The 16,430-nt window shown below is 41.0% G+C and overlaps 1 protein-coding gene and 1 long non-coding RNA gene across 2 annotated transcripts; one reads left to right on the top strand and one right to left on the bottom strand.

Moving 5' to 3' along the window:
- Window positions 1-211: 211 nt before the first annotated feature.
- On the bottom strand, window positions 212-14,214 carry LOC144473196 (limbic system-associated membrane protein). The gene is made up of 10 exons (XM_078186845.1): window positions 14,059-14,214; window positions 11,384-11,485; window positions 8,752-8,970; window positions 6,734-6,852; window positions 6,184-6,325; window positions 4,487-4,584; window positions 1,509-1,811; window positions 1,050-1,242; window positions 907-960; window positions 212-806 (listed from the first exon to the last, which is right to left on the bottom strand). The coding sequence occupies exons 1-10, from the start codon at window positions 14,096-14,098 to the stop codon at window positions 673-675; spliced, it is 1,404 nt and encodes a 467-aa protein (XP_078042971.1). The 5' UTR covers window positions 14,099-14,214; the 3' UTR covers window positions 212-672.
- LOC144473197 (uncharacterized) lies at window positions 10,314-11,333 on the top strand. The gene is made up of 3 exons (XR_013494521.1): window positions 10,314-10,745; window positions 10,889-11,032; window positions 11,100-11,333. It is a non-coding gene; the product is annotated as an uncharacterized LOC144473197 (long non-coding RNA).
- Window positions 14,215-16,430: the final 2,216 nt, after the last annotated feature.

Below are 16,430 nucleotides of genomic sequence, written 5' to 3'. Positions count from 1 at the left end.
CCGTCGGCTATGCAGATATCTATAAAACAAGAATTCTCGTATCTCGTAGGCTAAGCATATTTCAATAAAGCGGAGATTCCTGCTTGTTGGTCGGCAACGTAGATTGCTCTAAAACAAGAATTTTTGTTTGCCTACGGTAACGTAGATGTCGTAAAACGAGGATTTTGGATAGGGTAAATGGAAGGGAGTAAATACACCATTATTTTATCTAAAGTTCATTTATTCCATATATTTTTGGTAAATGAGTACATAAATTTCGGATGGAAACATAACGTCCTCAATTTTGAAATCTTTGCACTATTAAGAAATGACATGGCATTTCCGTAAATTGATTATCTAAATTCTACATTTCAATCGCCTGTTAAATTCCACTACTTTTACTAATTAAACTGGGAAATGATTAATAATCCCTTAGAGAAAGAGAAATCACGATTCCAAGAATATCCTTAAACAGAATCTTAACGCGCGAAAATCAAATTTATATACAATTTTTAAAGCTTATCAACCTTATCCTACGTTTATCCTAATATAGGACACGAATCACTTTTCATCCGATAATCTTTTCCCACTTATTACCTAAACAAAATTACATCGTATTTCCTAAACAATATTACATCGTATTCCCTAAACAAATTAATATCGTAACTTATTCGATCGAATCGCTCGAAAATTTTAGAAGTTCACGCTAAAAATATACAACACGGGGATCATCGTCATCATTATCATCGTGTCTGCTCGGCTCAGGCTCGATCCGCTTCTTTCGGCGCTTAGGGTCGAGTGCTGCGACATCGATGCAAGTTGTACCGCTATAAAAAAAATTCAGATGTCACAAAACAATATAAAAAAATACAAATAGAAACAAAAAAATATAACAAGATTAATTTTCATTTTAAAAAAATAATTTACCAGGCAAGATCTTGTCCTCTTGTATAGCGTTGGTCACATAGTTGTCGTCGTCGGCTGAAACGTGTTAAGCGGCACGTGAGAACATGAAATCGAATGATCGTTGCGAAGACAAAAAGTTCCGGCCATCTGTCATTATTACTTACGAGCGCCTTCGGTCGCGAATCGTATTATTTCCGATGGTCTGCTCCAGCCGTAACGGTTCTTCGACAGAACGACAGCCTCGTAGTAGCTCGCCTCCTCCAACCCCGTCAGCGTGAACGAGTAGGTGTGAATGACGCTGTTGCCGTCGCTGCCGTTCGGTATGTACAGCGTGTGCCATTGGCCGGGCACGCCGTTCTAATGAAACGTAAAACAACGATCGTTAAAACCGGCGAAGTTTTTCGTTAAATCAACGAATCCTGTACTTGTTTTAGCACTGTATATAACTGTTTAGTTCTGTAGTTGTTTTAAATTTTGTGCTTGTAAAATAATATAAATATCGACGAGTGCGTCGATGCGTGCCGACAATAGCAACATAACCCGACATAACCTGACAATAGCGTTCGACAGGAATCGAGATCCGTCCTTCGTCAATTATATTCCCGGGATCGGAGTCGTCTTACCTTGTATTTACGAAATCGAAACTCGTACTGATCGATAGGGCTGTAACTGTAGACCTCCCAGATGAAATTGTACGAGGTCTTGGCCAGGCTGTGCGTGGTCCTTTTGAAGACGGCCGGATCCGCGATACCCGATAATTCGACCGCCGCCTCCGTGATTCCGAGGGAATTAGAAGCCCGGCACAAGTAGAAACCGTAATCCGTCGTCCAGACGTTCCTGATCACCAAACTGTGGTCGCCGGCCGAGTTGTGTTTCACTATGCGCGACGAGTATTTCACGCTTTTATTGTTGAAATACCACTCCACCTGTAAATTATTTTAATTTATTTTTAAATACTCAAAATCAATTTTGAACTGTGAATAAAAATAAATAATTAATAGTGGTCTTAAAAATAGGCAGTAATTAAGGTTTGGAACGAAAGGGTGGGACACGTTGAAGGGGGTTCATAACCTCAACGAATCCAAGGAACCGAACAACAGTACAACAGAAAATGATTCACGAGTTCCATCGAACCTAATCGTTCGACGGTGCGTCCGTGAGGAGTTATCGAGCGATGATGACGTAACCATGAGAGTGCATGCACCCTAAGTTGCATTTTCTTGGTCCGCGAGAAACTCGAAGAAGCGCCGCGTCAGCTACGCGAGCTACGAGCCTATTGGGGGGGTACTTTTCGCGGGTCACGTTCACCCGCAGAATCGATTTGTCACTGGCTGCCGGCTCGAAAGGGTTAACACTGAGAAATTGCTCCACGAGATTTCGTGTGTTCCCGAGGAGTAGAGAGCCGCGGGCGCAGATCGCTTCGCCGAGCTTAATTCCCCTCGAACAAGCCCGCAAGTTACGCTCCATCGAATTTGGATCTGATCGATTGCCCCTTTCGCGTCTGCGAGACTTCGTCTGCGCGGCGGTTGATTATCGTTGGTTCAAACAATCGCGTCTTCTTTCGATTTGGTCATTCACGTTTTGAAAAATCTGCGAACGTTTTCGGAAGTTTGACGGGCGTGGAGGAACGACGTCGAAGGAATTTTCCTTAGCGACGTCGAACGTCGGCGGATTCGAGCGGCTCACTGTGAAATATTCACTCGAGAGAACCGGTCCGAAACTTTCAGAGTTTAGGTCGAAAGTCGTGGCACCGGGTAAAAGGTGCCTTGAAATATTTAGACGCGATTTAAGACGCGCGCGTCCGCTCGGCGTTTACAACAAATCCCTGCTAATTAACCCTTGAACTATAGTAACGAGTCAGAGACTTCATGCTAGATTATTCATTTCCTCTAAATCGAAATCAAATTTAATGCTTCTGTAATCAAAGTCTGGAAACCAAAGTTAAAATACAATAATATATAATACATAATATAAAATAATAGAAAAGAGAAAAATTGTTTGGTCCTACTAGGAAAAATATTAAAAACAAATAAGTGCCAATTAATGCAGTCAAGGTAATCTAAAAATTGTTCTGATAATCGAAGTATAAAGAAGTTTAAAAATTGTCCTAAAAGTCAAAGTACAAACAAGTCTAAAAATTGTTCTCATTATCGAAAATTAAAGAAGCCTAAAAATTTGTTAAGTAGTGTTCTCAATTTCACTATTTCTCTGTCAATTATTCTAACCTCCAATTTTCTAATCTTAAAGTGTCTCAAGAAAAACATTCTTTTTCTAATCCTCGACTTTACTTTATTCGACAGATTAGAGTTCGCCGTGACAATAAAAAGGGTTAAAACGACCCTAAACGAGATACCAGGGGCGATCTTTAATTCCCGTTTTAATCGCCTACACTTTAAGTAAGACAGCGAATCCGTACAAGTTACGCGACCTCCAAGGATTACTCGACGGCGGCCATTTTGTTACCAGGGGCTAGACTGCACCCTTCCTCTTCGAGAGAAAACATACTACGTTCGTTCATTTCTGCTTTATACAAACTTGCAGGATAATTGTTAACCGCCTTGTTGGTTAATAAAGAAAATAGAAATTAATTTACAGCGAGTTCTGTGTAAAATTAAATTTTATAGAAACTCTGAGTGAAATATTATCCGAGCCTCGGCTTATATTTATCGGAATCGAGATTTAATTTTTCAATTTCCGTCTATTTTGATAGAAACAGCAAGAAGATTAATAGTCTGCAGAATGTACCTTCAAAAGCAAGCTTACACGTATTGATAAATAATACTTGCGATTGGTTCTTAATACCATCAATTGAGCCTTTTAGTTGACAAGTGGCATACGTTCAAAATAATTGAATCAGAAGTAATAAGAAATAAATGAATAATTGTAGAAATAGTTGGTAATAAGTACATTTTTATAATTTACCAATTAAACATTAGAGAGCATTGCGAATGTAAAAAATTATAAGAAATCCAGTAACGAATATTTAATATTATTATTGACGTATAATATTAAATTTAATATTATTAGTGAGCGTTGACTACTTGTAGTACCTATTTAAATGAAATATTACAAAACGCTCAATTTTTACAATACTGCAAAATGGAATTTCTGCTATTATATTTCTCGACTAAGAAGCTCAATTAAACCATATTATTGATTAATTAATCCACAATAATCGACATAATCGTCGACGAGGAACATTAGCCGCGAGTTCGTGAAATTTTCATAGCTCATCGACGAATACATCATCGTTCTACCTCATCGCGTTAATAATCGAGGGAGCAGAGCCCTGATTTCCATAAACACAACAGCCCTCGGAGGGGTTGGTCGAAATAGAAACGAGTCTTCTTCGTCGATGCTTCGAAACTTTCGATTCGAGAACGGAACCGCGCGGACGCGAGTAATTAAAAGTCCGACAATGGGGGGGCGGGATGCTCGCTTAAAAGTCCGACAATGAGAGGGGGGGCGATGCACGCGGGCCGGCCGAAAGAGGACCGGCGGTCCCGTTGCGAGCGGATATCTCTCCCTCATTGTTGTTCGAACTGTTAATTGTCCGGCGCGGTAATTACGTCGTTCCGTTGCCTTGTAAAATTGCTCTCACCGTCGCCTCCGGCCAAGCCGCAACACCGCAATGCAACTGCACGCGGATACCAGGCGTTGCGTGCATCCAGGTCTTCGCCATGTCGATCCTCGGCTTGTCTGCGCTCGTCGATCGAGAACAAAAAAACACGTCGATCATTCAACAGTGGAAAATAACGATTTCTGTCAAAGAGCCGCGCGCGCGACCTCTCGCGGGCGCAGGTCGAAGTAAAGTATATAACTTGATATCGTAGTTTAATCGTGTTTTCGAATTATGCCACGCTTTTAAGAACTTTCGAAGCGCTGCGAATAATTACGCGCGGCGTCGCAACTTTTTCACCGTCTAGGCCGAGGATTTTCCTAATGATTTTGTCGGCTGATATATTCGCTGTCAGCTTTGTTTTTACTGTATAATTTTTGTTTTACTGGTCGCTTGAATTTTTACTGCAACAGTTTCTTGTTGTTAGTATATTGAGATATTGATGAGATTGTTAATTATAGAAGAATATCATTTTTAAGATTATAAATAGTTACAGATAATATAGCAAATTTTAGTGAAATAAGAAATGACTAGAGTGAAAAATCGAGTAAAAATAGCTCGGCATAGTACGTGTTAAGAATCATATAATGATACCTTAATAATCGATAAATTATTGGTTGACGAATAAATGAATTATTGGCTAAATTATTGGCAAATTATTTTTTGCCAATGACAACTAATCCACGGTGTACCATTCCACATAAAAAGCCAATTTCTAACTCTACCGGTCAGCAAAGTGTTAAACGCACAGCATCGCGTTCTCGGAAGACCAGCACCAGCATGATTGCATCAGCGCCGCGTCTAATCGCCGGCCAGCCCCGATTAATATTGCGACACCCTTAATTGCCGAATTATTCGACGGAATGAGTCAGTCGATTACAGACAGAGAAAGAAACTACTCGTGGAAGCTTTGTCCCGCTTTCGGTAGATTTTCGATCCGGAATTAGAATTGTAAAGATCGTCGAGGAGCAACGATTATCGGCCGCGCGCACGATTCGACGCAGTCGAACGTCGTCGCGCGTCTGCAATTAGATCGTGCAGATGTCTGATCGGAATACTAAAGGGCGGAATGCCAGGCAATTTCCTAATTTAATCGTGGCCGTTTAAGAGCGAGCGCAGGATGCCGCGCGCGATTAGTTCCGCGGTGCGCGTATGCAAAGCCGATGATTAATTCCGACGTAGGTGCGCCGTAAAGAACCAGCGTCGCAATCGGTTCGCTATAAATAAATTATTTGTATTTTTACAGCGCGATAGCCGTTCGCTTAATAAAATAATAGCATGACGATTGTTATTAGACTGCGATTTGTTGCAGTGTCATTTCTAGAATGCTGGAAAATTTGTATAAAAATAAAATTGAGCAAGTAATCTTTTAGCAGACGGAGGAAATTCTCTTTTTAATTTAATTTTCTGAGCGACGGAATAAAGATATTTAAATATTAAAATATCAAATATTGAATTAGAAAAATATTAAGATATTAAATATTAAATTAGAAAAATTGTCTGTTTCTAAAAACAATTTGCGCGACAGTCATAAATTACGAACGATCAAATCGCTCCTGGAAGATGGCGGCGCGGAGGAAGAAGAATTGCGGGAGCGGAGCGTTAAAATCGCAATCCCGGCTGTCCGCGGAACCGGAGCGCCTCGCGGAGCTATTAATCAAACTAAATTCCGAACTTACATCGGATGTAGAGATCTATGGTGGCAGTGGCCGGTTCGCCGACGTCGTTATTGCCGATGCAAGTGTAACGTCCGGCGCTGCGAGGATCCTCGGCGTGGAAACGCAGATACGATCTGTCGTACAGGAAAGGTATCTCGCCGTCCTGCCAATAAATAAACACAATTATTGCTCTGAAACGTCCGGTTCGTCCGCTCGGGAACGATCGTCCAGTGTCGACACACTCGTCGCCACATCCGATATTAACCTCTTAGGCTGGATTTTGCTTGAATAAAGTTTTTCATAACTAAATTACCATTTTCCTTAATATTTTTTCTGTACAGCTATGTATAGTATTAATTATACATATTCTTTTCTTAGTGTATTGTACATACATACTTTCACTTTAGTCGTTTACTTTAATAATTAATGAAACAATTAAAGCACGAAACATTCACGAAAGCCACTATAGTGGTGCGCCGTGCCTAAGAGGTTAATGCGTGCATTTTGTGCGCAGAAAACTCGATTATGTCAGGTTATGTCCAACCGTTGTTGATAAAAGATCGACGATTACCTTGTTCCAGGATATGATCGGCAACGGCACGCCTTTTGCTACGCAACCCATAACCACTTCTTCCCCTAAATTCACCTCCAGTTTGCCGTTCTCTGGCACCGGATGAACCGTCGGCGGGTCTGCAAGCAACGTTACAATATATATAACAACAACGTTACAATATATATAATAACAATTGTCTTATTACTGGTATTCGATGGTTTTTATATTTTTTATAGAGAAGCAAAAGCGTTTGAAATCTCTTCGCATAACATTGTTCAATCTACAATTGAATTTAATTTTGTAAAAATTCATTAACCTCTTCAGAGATACCGCCAGGTATGATACTATATTATTTAAAAAATTATAGAATAATATGGGAGCTTCCAGTATCGCGATCTAACACTTTTGCCTCAATAATAGGTAACAAATTACCAATTATTCTATAAAAAATCGATTTATAGGTTATACCAGTCGATAAATTGTTAATTTTAATTCAGAGCAACAGTTAATGTAACAGTGAATAATGTATTCAATATCGAATTTACAGATTTACAATTTAAAGAAAGCAAACGCTGGCTAAGGTATCGTTCCGGTTCCGTATAAATTACCGATCACGGCGAAACGGCCGAATTTTGCGGGAAACGCGCTGCGATGTGGCGAAACTTTCCCCGCGGGATTCCAAAATTAACAGAAGCGATCGCGATTGTTTGATAATTTCGCTGCGTTTTAATTGGTGAAACTGGCGGCGGACCAACGGCGGCACACCGATTAATTGGAATCGATAATTTAAAACCGCCGATGCACGAGGAAAGAACGAACCGGGAGGGAAAGAGTGAAAATAGAGAGACAAAGAGAGAAAAGGAGAGAGATAGAGAAAGAGTGAAAGATGCAGAGAGAAATGAAAAGAGAGAAAGAGTGAAAGAGACAGAGAGAAATAAAAAGAGAGAAAGAGTAAAAGAGACAGAAATAAAAAGAGAGAGAGAAAAAGAATAAAAAAGAGAAAGAAAGAAAAAGAGAGAAAGATGTCCACGTTCGTATCCGCCGGAACACCTGTATCGATCCTATCAGGCGTATCGTTGTCACCGTTAAATGGTGTACACAGAGCCTCCCTCTGCCCCGCAGGCTGCGCAAACAAATTCCGGGAAAGTTTTTTCTCGGTCCCGGGAAATCCTCCACGGAGTTCGCCGGATCCGTGAGGATTCTCGTGCCGTCCCGTTTTCCACGGCCGTCTCTAACACACTGCGCGACAAAACGATAAGACACCCGAGAATTTTTCGTGTTTCTCAAAACCAATAATGTATAGAAAGGTTTTTCATGTAGCTGTATAAACAGTATCCTTGTTTCGGTAATACACGAAATAGGCGATAACTGTGTACGTGGTTTTCCAAAAATTATGTCTGTTTATGTGAAAAGCGGGTACGACAAAATGATAGGAGAATAGGAACAGAGAAGTCGGTGGCAAAGTGTCTGTCGAAAGACAAAACAAAATTAAATGAAACATTAAAATTGTATAAAAATCATATTTTTTCTGCACGTGTTCCATCATTTTGTCGTACTCGTCTTTTACATAAACAGATATAATTCCTGTAAAAAAAGCATAATCAGTGGCTGTTTTCTCATGTGTTTAAAATGCACTATTGGTTTCGAGAAACACGAAAAATTTTGGGATGTCCTATCATTTCGTCGCGCAGTGTAAGAAGCACCGTCCGCGAAATTTTCCGATCTTTCCATAGCAGCCGTTAGCCAAAAATCTGAAGTTCAAAAATAGCCGGCTAACTGCGCCCTCGTTATAAAGTATATTAGGGCTGAGCACTAAGAGAGGGGCTGAATATTTTCTGGCAAGAATCAAGCTTATCGAGCATCAGACTCGAGCGTCTGAGATCCGTTCTTAGCGCTAAGCCCGATTTTCGGGTAGTCGGAGGCTTATCTGCGGAATTAGTGAACCGGATAGTCGGTTGCTGGATATTTGCAGGATAAACTGGATAAACGTGGGCGGTCGGGCAACGGGCGGCGGCGGTGGTTGTGCCGGTACTCACACATCACTTCGATCTCGTGTACTTGCGTGGCGTGTCCCCAGGGTGCTGGTCGGGACGCCTGGCACACGTATTCCCCGGTATCGTTTCGCTTCACGTGGGAAACCTCCAAGCTCCTGTTCGAGTACATTCTAACTCTTTCGGGCGGTACGTGTCGTGGTTCGCCGCTGTCAGCCAAAAGGATGCCGTCCCTCCACCATCGCACGTTGGTCTGCACGTTATCTGGACGGACAAACGGGGAAGACTGTTTTCAATTTCCTCGAGACTCCCGGGGCTACACCGCGCAGAGAGAAACGTTAATCCGATCGGTTTAATCGACTTTCCGAAAAGGCTCGACGTCCACCACCGTCTGTGATCTTATTTAAATTAAACACCTCTGCGATTCAATGTTTGTTCGATTATCGGGCCGGCGCGGGCTTGAAAGTGATCGCTGTTTCGACCAATTCTCTCTGTTATCGCATCGAAATACTCGGGCTTAGTTAACCCTTTGCACTCTGAGGAACCACTAAAATTATTCTGTTACGTTCGAAAGCCATTTTTATAACAATAAAGTTTAGATTTAAATTTTGCTTAAATTTGCAAAATTTGTTAATGGAACAAACGTGGAAATACCTGGAAAAAATAGAAGATTTAAGAAAACATTGCTTAAAATACCAGATATATCTTCATTTTTGGAATAATTATTTTTCTCTTTTTATCTCGAGAATAAATTAGCACTATGGTAAGATGCTAGGCTCGCGACGAACGCATCGACTCGCAATTTAGTACCGATACGCCGCCGCGGAGTCAGTTAAGTGTTCTTCCTTCGACCTAATTCGACTTTAATCCCGAACGGAGTGTCGAGGCGATAGTTCGCCGAGTTCGCGTTTCCACGTGGGACGGTTAGGGTCGTAGGGCCGCCGGGTTAGTTAATCCGAATCAAGACTCCGCGATTCCCGTGGATCTTGAGAACCGTCGATCGCGTCTTAGCGCTGCTAGCGTGACCTTCGTCCGAAGCTGCGACACGGCGGAGCAGCCGATCTGACAGAGGCGATCCCGTTAAGCGAAACCGCCGATGACAGCTCGATCGATTGTGCGGCAAATTGTTTGCTCTCCATACCTGTGCACGAGTGTCGCCTTGGACGCGACGCGCCGGCACAAGGAAATTAGTATCGATCATTGACCCGAAATTACTATCCCCCGGTTTGGTCTTCAAAGCGATCGTCACAAAGGGCGGAGATACAAAATTCGGTAATCAAGGGTTCGCGTTGGAAGACGCTGGCAATTATTGCTAGCGATGATGTTTTAACCCTTTGCGGTCGACTCTCAAGCACCTCTAAAAATTATCATGCTACGTTTGAAAATGATCTTTATCAATTTCACTTTAATATTTCAAAAATTGTTAAGAGCTATTGTTTGCTACATAAGTCATAAAATTCAATTTTATAATGTATAAAATGCTTCAGGTTATCTATAGTGACAGGTATATGTCTATAGTTTACTATACAACATTGTTACACAATTACACAGCATCGTTTTCTGTTAACCTATCTACCATATTACAGAAGGGTTTCCAGTATTATATATCGCATTAGCCCGAAGTCTATGCAAATTGAAAAGCGATTGGCAGAGTGACTCTCAAGAAGCGTTCAAAAGATTAGGCTACACACCCCAAGCAGGGAAGCCAAGTTGGGGTGAAACCGCTTCCACGGACGAGTGGAAAATAAATCGGATCGCCCTTTGGTGAACTCGTCTCTTGAGTAGGGTGTTATGAAGATTCGCATAACTCCTCTGACCGCAAGGATCTTTCTCTCGGACCCTCTAAATGGATTATGAGAGCCCATCAGCCGGACACGGTCATATTTTACGAAAGACAGATGTTTAGGACGGTCCAATATACGCCGCCTCAGAACGCTATCTCTCCTCCCTTAAATTGAAGGGAGCGTATGCTCTAACCCAGCATAGATTGTTTAACAATCTACAGTTAGAACGTAGCGGCAGTTTGAGAGACGCAACAGGTGATATTTGTTTGCAACAGCTCGAAGTTTGAGTTCGATACGTACACTCCCAAAGAAAAAGATATCATACGCGTGCTATCATTAATTTCTCGCGTTATAATTATGGTATTCCTGCTGGTCGCCATGTTTTTTTTCTGTTGCAGTTCCGGGCTCCAGGACATCCACTAACACTTTGGGGCACGGTGAGATTAAAGATGTCCCACCTTTTTCCTGACATAACCTAACAAAATTTCTGTGCCATATGGGTCTATTTATTTCCTGAAATTTTCTGCCTCGAAGAGTTAAAAGTAGCTATTTTGGATCTAGACTTAAAATGGCCTGGAGTGCAAAGGTTTAATTATTTCCTTGTTGCAGGTGAATCCAGGTGACTCTAATAGTCTCTCGATTAAATAGAAACGATTGGCAGCCATATTTACCGAATCCTACACGAAACGCTCGCCTGTCTCGATATTATAGAGCAAGGGGTTAAACGGTTCTTCGGCGTCCGAAGAACCCGAGGGCCAACTTACCAAGACGCCCCGGATCGAACCGCAATCAATTACGCTGGAGGACGTGTTTGCTCGTCGGTAATTCGCCGAGATTCGGACTCCGCCGACGGCGGTCTGGTATACGCTGTTAAAGTTTGCACGAAGACTCACCGAGATCCTCGACGTAGCACGGCAGCAGGACCGTGTCGTTCTCGAACGTCTTCACCGTCGTTGGGTAACTTTTGAAGCCGTTGTTTACTGCCGCCTGATTACCTGCAGCAAGACGGATTCGTTCAATTAGTCCGGAACGTGTTGCATACGATGACGGAAGTCTGACGACGGTTGCACAGAGACCAATTAAGTCCTAAATAGTTTCTCTGAAAAAACTTTCTGTCGATGAAAATAGAAGAAAAACGGCGTTTCCTGTTTTCCCGTGGATTACGGAGATCTACGCTTCCTACCATCCATTGCGAACGGATAGGAACCAGACAATTAAGTATTGAGAAATTGACGGAGAGAGCGGGATTAGCGGTGTCGCGTATTGCCGGGCGAAAAAGGAGGAGTCCGCCAGGGGAAGCAACAACGGCGACATTTTTCTGGCTGCTCGTTTCCGCTCCGACTCGCTCCCTTTCCCCCGCTTTCTGTCGGGTTATGTCGGCCGCAATTCTACTCTACTACGCGCGCCGCTCCAACTCCATTGTTACGAGATAATGTTCGCTTTCTAGTTCCCCGATGCAGTTGCACGCGGAAACTCGAATGCAGATGCCCCCGTATGCATTATGTATGCGGGAACGAGACGCTGGCCGTCGCCGGACCCTTGATCTGCTCTCCGGCCGTGTCGCCGGGAATTTTCGGTGTCGCCGAAAGGTGCACGCGCGTCGGAAAATCAGGTGCCTCGCAATTGCAGGTGTTTGCGGAACGGCGCCCGCGAGACTAATCTCGCGGAACTCGCAAAAAGAGGTCGCGGCCGGATTGACTGTTTTTACACTAAATTGATAGAGCACGTTCCAAAATAATTTTTATATTATGAAAAATTGGATTTCAGAAATGATTAAAAGTATATTCAATTTCTTCAATTCTTTCAATCTCAAATTTCTTCAACTTTTACTTTCCACAATTTCGCCTTTCTTCCCCCAATTTTTACCTTGCACAAATACTGGAACTAACCCACAATATCATCGCATTTCGGTCTCATAACTTCGGAAGAGCATCCCGACCGAATACCGAATCGATCGACGCGTAGCGCTTTAGCACGTTAAATAATTCGAACGGAATCCGGCCGGCGATTTCGATCGGCACGAAAATGCCAGTCGTTCGAATTTTTCAATTTTTCGCCAGGATTAATCGGCATTGTTTGGCGAAATTCCGGAAAAGATGGGAAAACGCCGCGCGCGTACACATGTGTCAAAGATTTTGTTTGGCTGAGGGGTGGTGGACTGTCACTGGTATATTGCAACGGTGACAGTGGAAAAAGGGTTTCTCCCCCGGTGATCCGAGTTTTCTCGATGGTGTTTTCATTCCTCGGACACGCTGTTTTCAATCCGTTTTCAAAGTTTTCCGATGACGCCGTTCAGTCGCGTTTTCTTCGGCAAAGGGTTGCTGAATCGTTATCAGGGTTGTCAGTGAGACGTTCGCTGTAATTGGAGAACCCCGATAATCTCGCTCGTACCGATTATATATTGCCCTGTCACTGGGATTGCACCTATTTGACAGCCATAGAATTCAGGGATTTGTCTGAGGAAAGTGCTATAAACAATTCCTTTGCTTAATTTCAATATCCTTAAAATTAAAAGTTCAAAACTCTTGAAAATGGATCAAATAATTTGAATTTTTCGAAGATGTTTTCGACTGAAATAAATTTCTTTTAAATTTTGATATTCCAAGTAATAGCTAAATTAGAAAAAAATTATTTTGATCATTATACAATTCTTTTAAATATTATACAACATTCCCTCCACTTTTGAAACAATTATACTATATCAAAAAGTGCCTGAAAAACTTTTCTACAGCCACTGTAAGATACACGCATTTATATCAATAAAAATACACTGCCCGCTTTATTGGAATTTTATGAAACTATACCACGCGTTTTAGATCTTTTTTATTGCGAACGACAACAATTATAAACTCGTGATTTAGTGGTAATATTAAGGACGAAAAAGTCCGGCGACGCCGGGCTCGTTGAAAAACCGTAATGAAGACAAATACTTTGCATGTAATATAGTTTCGAAGTAATATACACCGCGTATACAAGCGAAGCTACATCGCGCGTCGTCTATATTTCATGTCGCAACGGGGTTGTTCAAATATATCTTCGTTTAAACTTTATTTTCAAGAATATTCGATCTGTTTTCTAACAGTCTCGACTGCCAAAGCCTGTAAATAACGCGGTAATTAATGTTCGCGAATGTTGGAATAATCCGTGGAAAAGCAGCTAACCTAACATTAAATAACTTTTTTACTCCGCTTCGACCATAACGTAAGGTAGCTTAGATTGAGAAATTACAGTGCTATAGCAATTATTGGTTGATCGTGTGATATCGAATCGAGTTTTCTATGATTTAAAATTTCACTTAATCTTAGCTATTATATTAATAATTCTGGATTTGATAACCCCATAAAACTCAACTAAACGCCATAGTGAAATCGCCATTAATAAATTTACCATTTCTAAATAATTTTACTCAATTAATTTAATAACGTCTATGGAAAATAATTGTTAGAAATTTATATGTAATATTTAATTTTTTACATTTCGCATATAATTTAATTTCAGCAAAGCTTATGGAACACAACCACCATTAGAAATTAAAAAAACTGAATTTAAATGTTGCGTCGAGACTTACCGATTATGAAAATGCCAAGTAGGTAACCGATTAGCACCATGTTAGCGAAAACATAAACACGCTGCACCACCCTCGAGCCGCCCCAGACGCAGGATGAATATACAGGAGGCACGGTATCTCGGGATCGTGTCGCAAGCGCGCGTGAACTCTTCGACTTTTCACGAGACACTGATCTTGGCTTAAGATGGTGATCGTGTTCGCCACGATCTTAACGCACACGCCGACGGACCGAGGCACACGCACGCTGGCTCACGCACACTTGTCGCCCCGTAATTATGACCAGTTGCCCATTGTGCTGTACAGGGATGCTCATGCCGTGACCCACGCGACCATCGTTCACTTATACGCGGGAGCCTCCATCTTTTCAATGCCGTAATTACTGTTTTTTTTTTGTTCTCCATTCAGATTGCAGGCAACTTGATTTACAATTCGCCGTCTAATTAGTTGACAAGTGGCCAACAATGGCACTGATTGAATTTGATGTTATTGTGCAGATTGGAATCATTTTGAGATTCCAAGCTTTTTCTGCGTTCAATCCTATTTTTATTCGATTTATTGTCTATTTAAATAATTGTTACATACAGTCGAAGCGACTGAATTTCGTTGTGTTAAATATATTATAAAAATGTATTCGTTGATGGATTTTTGTGCTGGGAATTAATTGACACTTTGACTGTCAACCTAGCAACCTTCATACTTAATATTATTATTAATTATATTATTATTAATATCATAGTAAATAATATTATAATACTAATATATTAACTAATAGATACCAATACTATATTAAATAATATTATAATATTAATTATGCCATCATTAATATTACAATAATTATTAATATTAAATTATTATAATTAACCAATCGCAAGTGTGCAAAGCAGGAAGGTCGAGCCTCTCCGACGAGTTAATTCAAATTAGATCTGTTCAACGATTACGGATTTCGTTGGCTAATGTTATTGTGTCACGCTGCGCGCAAACGTGGGCTCTGCCAGTGACAAGTAATAAACCGATGAAGTAGTCCGGTTTATTATTTTCTGTTCTCCGGTATTGTTTTCCCGAAGGGGTGGTGGTTTTCTTCTTAACAGCCTCGACGAGTCCGAGTCAATATTGACCGGCGCTGTCTTGTCGTATAGTTCGGATATCTTTCGGTCTCGCTGCGAGGATTTACCTTATTGATAAAAAACAACCTACCCTTACCAAGAGCAATATCCTCGATCGAGGTATAATAATAGAATCGTTTCCTTTTCATACAGTTTTCCAAGCTTCTTTTCATAAATCGTATGGAAAGTTATTGCTAACTAGTTAACCTTTTTTTATTTATTTTACTTACTAAAGTTAAGGTTACGTCACTGAACTTAGTAAAGTTAAGGTTATGTCATTTAACTTGGTAAAGTTAAGGTTATGTTAAAGCTTAACTTAGTGAAGTTAAGGTTATGTCGAAGCTTAACTTAGTAAAGTTAAGTAAATAAAATTAAATATTGAGCTTCGCCAAATTAGCAGTCACTTTTTTCCAAATCACTATACTTTTCTCGACTTCATGCTGTGTAGAAATAAACCATGTAACATATTGTTTATCTAGTATGATATTTGTATAATTTATAACACGAATATGACATTATAAATGTGAACGAATATGTAATACAATTACTCGAATATATAATATGATTCCACAAATATATAATACAATTACTTTCGTATAATACAAATACAACGTAAAGCCACAAAAGTCCTATAAACAATAGTTCGACCTACTGTTCATTGTTACTTCAATGAACGCCGGAACAATTAAGAAAGGCGACCGCGCCGGCTGAGAACCGTCGCGCCCTATTGCAACGGTTCCACAATGTGTACGTGCACAGGGTGTCCCATCTACCAACACCAGAGGCATTCTTCTATAATTTGTTCAATTTACGCACCGACACGTACCGTACATAGAGTCATTCATCGAGTTATCCATTAAATCGTTAATCTAATATGTGAATCGACCGGCCGTTTTAAAAGCAGGCGACAAACCGTGTGCCCCCATGGACCCGTTGTAAACAAATGGAACCGTCACTGTCATCGGCGGCCGCGTGCGCGCGCCACGAAACCCCTATAGGATCTGTTACGTACGAGTGAAAATCAAATTTTACGCTAATTTCGCTCGACTATACTAATTTCACTAACAGATACTAATTTCGTTAATCGATATTAATTTCAGTCCTATTTTGACATTTTTCCTAAAATTTCAAGGAAATCGTATAAAGAGACAACGACGCAATTAGGCCAACGTTTTGCTGCAACAACAATGTCTGTTAACAAGCATGCTCTCTATTTGCTCGTCCCATTTATTTTTCGGTCTTCGCGTTCATTCGACTGTAATTACTTCG

Source organism: Augochlora pura, chromosome 7, assembly GCF_028453695.1.
Source record: "Augochlora pura isolate Apur16 chromosome 7, APUR_v2.2.1, whole genome shotgun sequence".
In the NCBI taxonomy this organism is placed as follows: Eukaryota; Metazoa; Arthropoda; class Insecta; order Hymenoptera; family Halictidae; genus Augochlora; species Augochlora pura.
This window is presented reverse-complemented; position numbering and strand designations above follow the sequence as displayed.

Coding starts and splice junctions, on each gene's coding strand:
- LOC144473196 (XM_078186845.1), bottom strand. CDS start 14,098: ATGGTGCTAATCGGTTACCTACTTGGCATTTTCATAATCG. Junction 4,585..6,183: donor CATAGATCTCTACATCCGAT/GTAAGTTCGGAA, acceptor CGACGAGCGCAG/ACAAGCCGAGGATCGACATG. Junction 807..906: donor AGAGGACAAGATCTTGCCTG/GTAAATTATTTT, acceptor TTTTTTTTATAG/CGGTACAACTTGCATCGATG.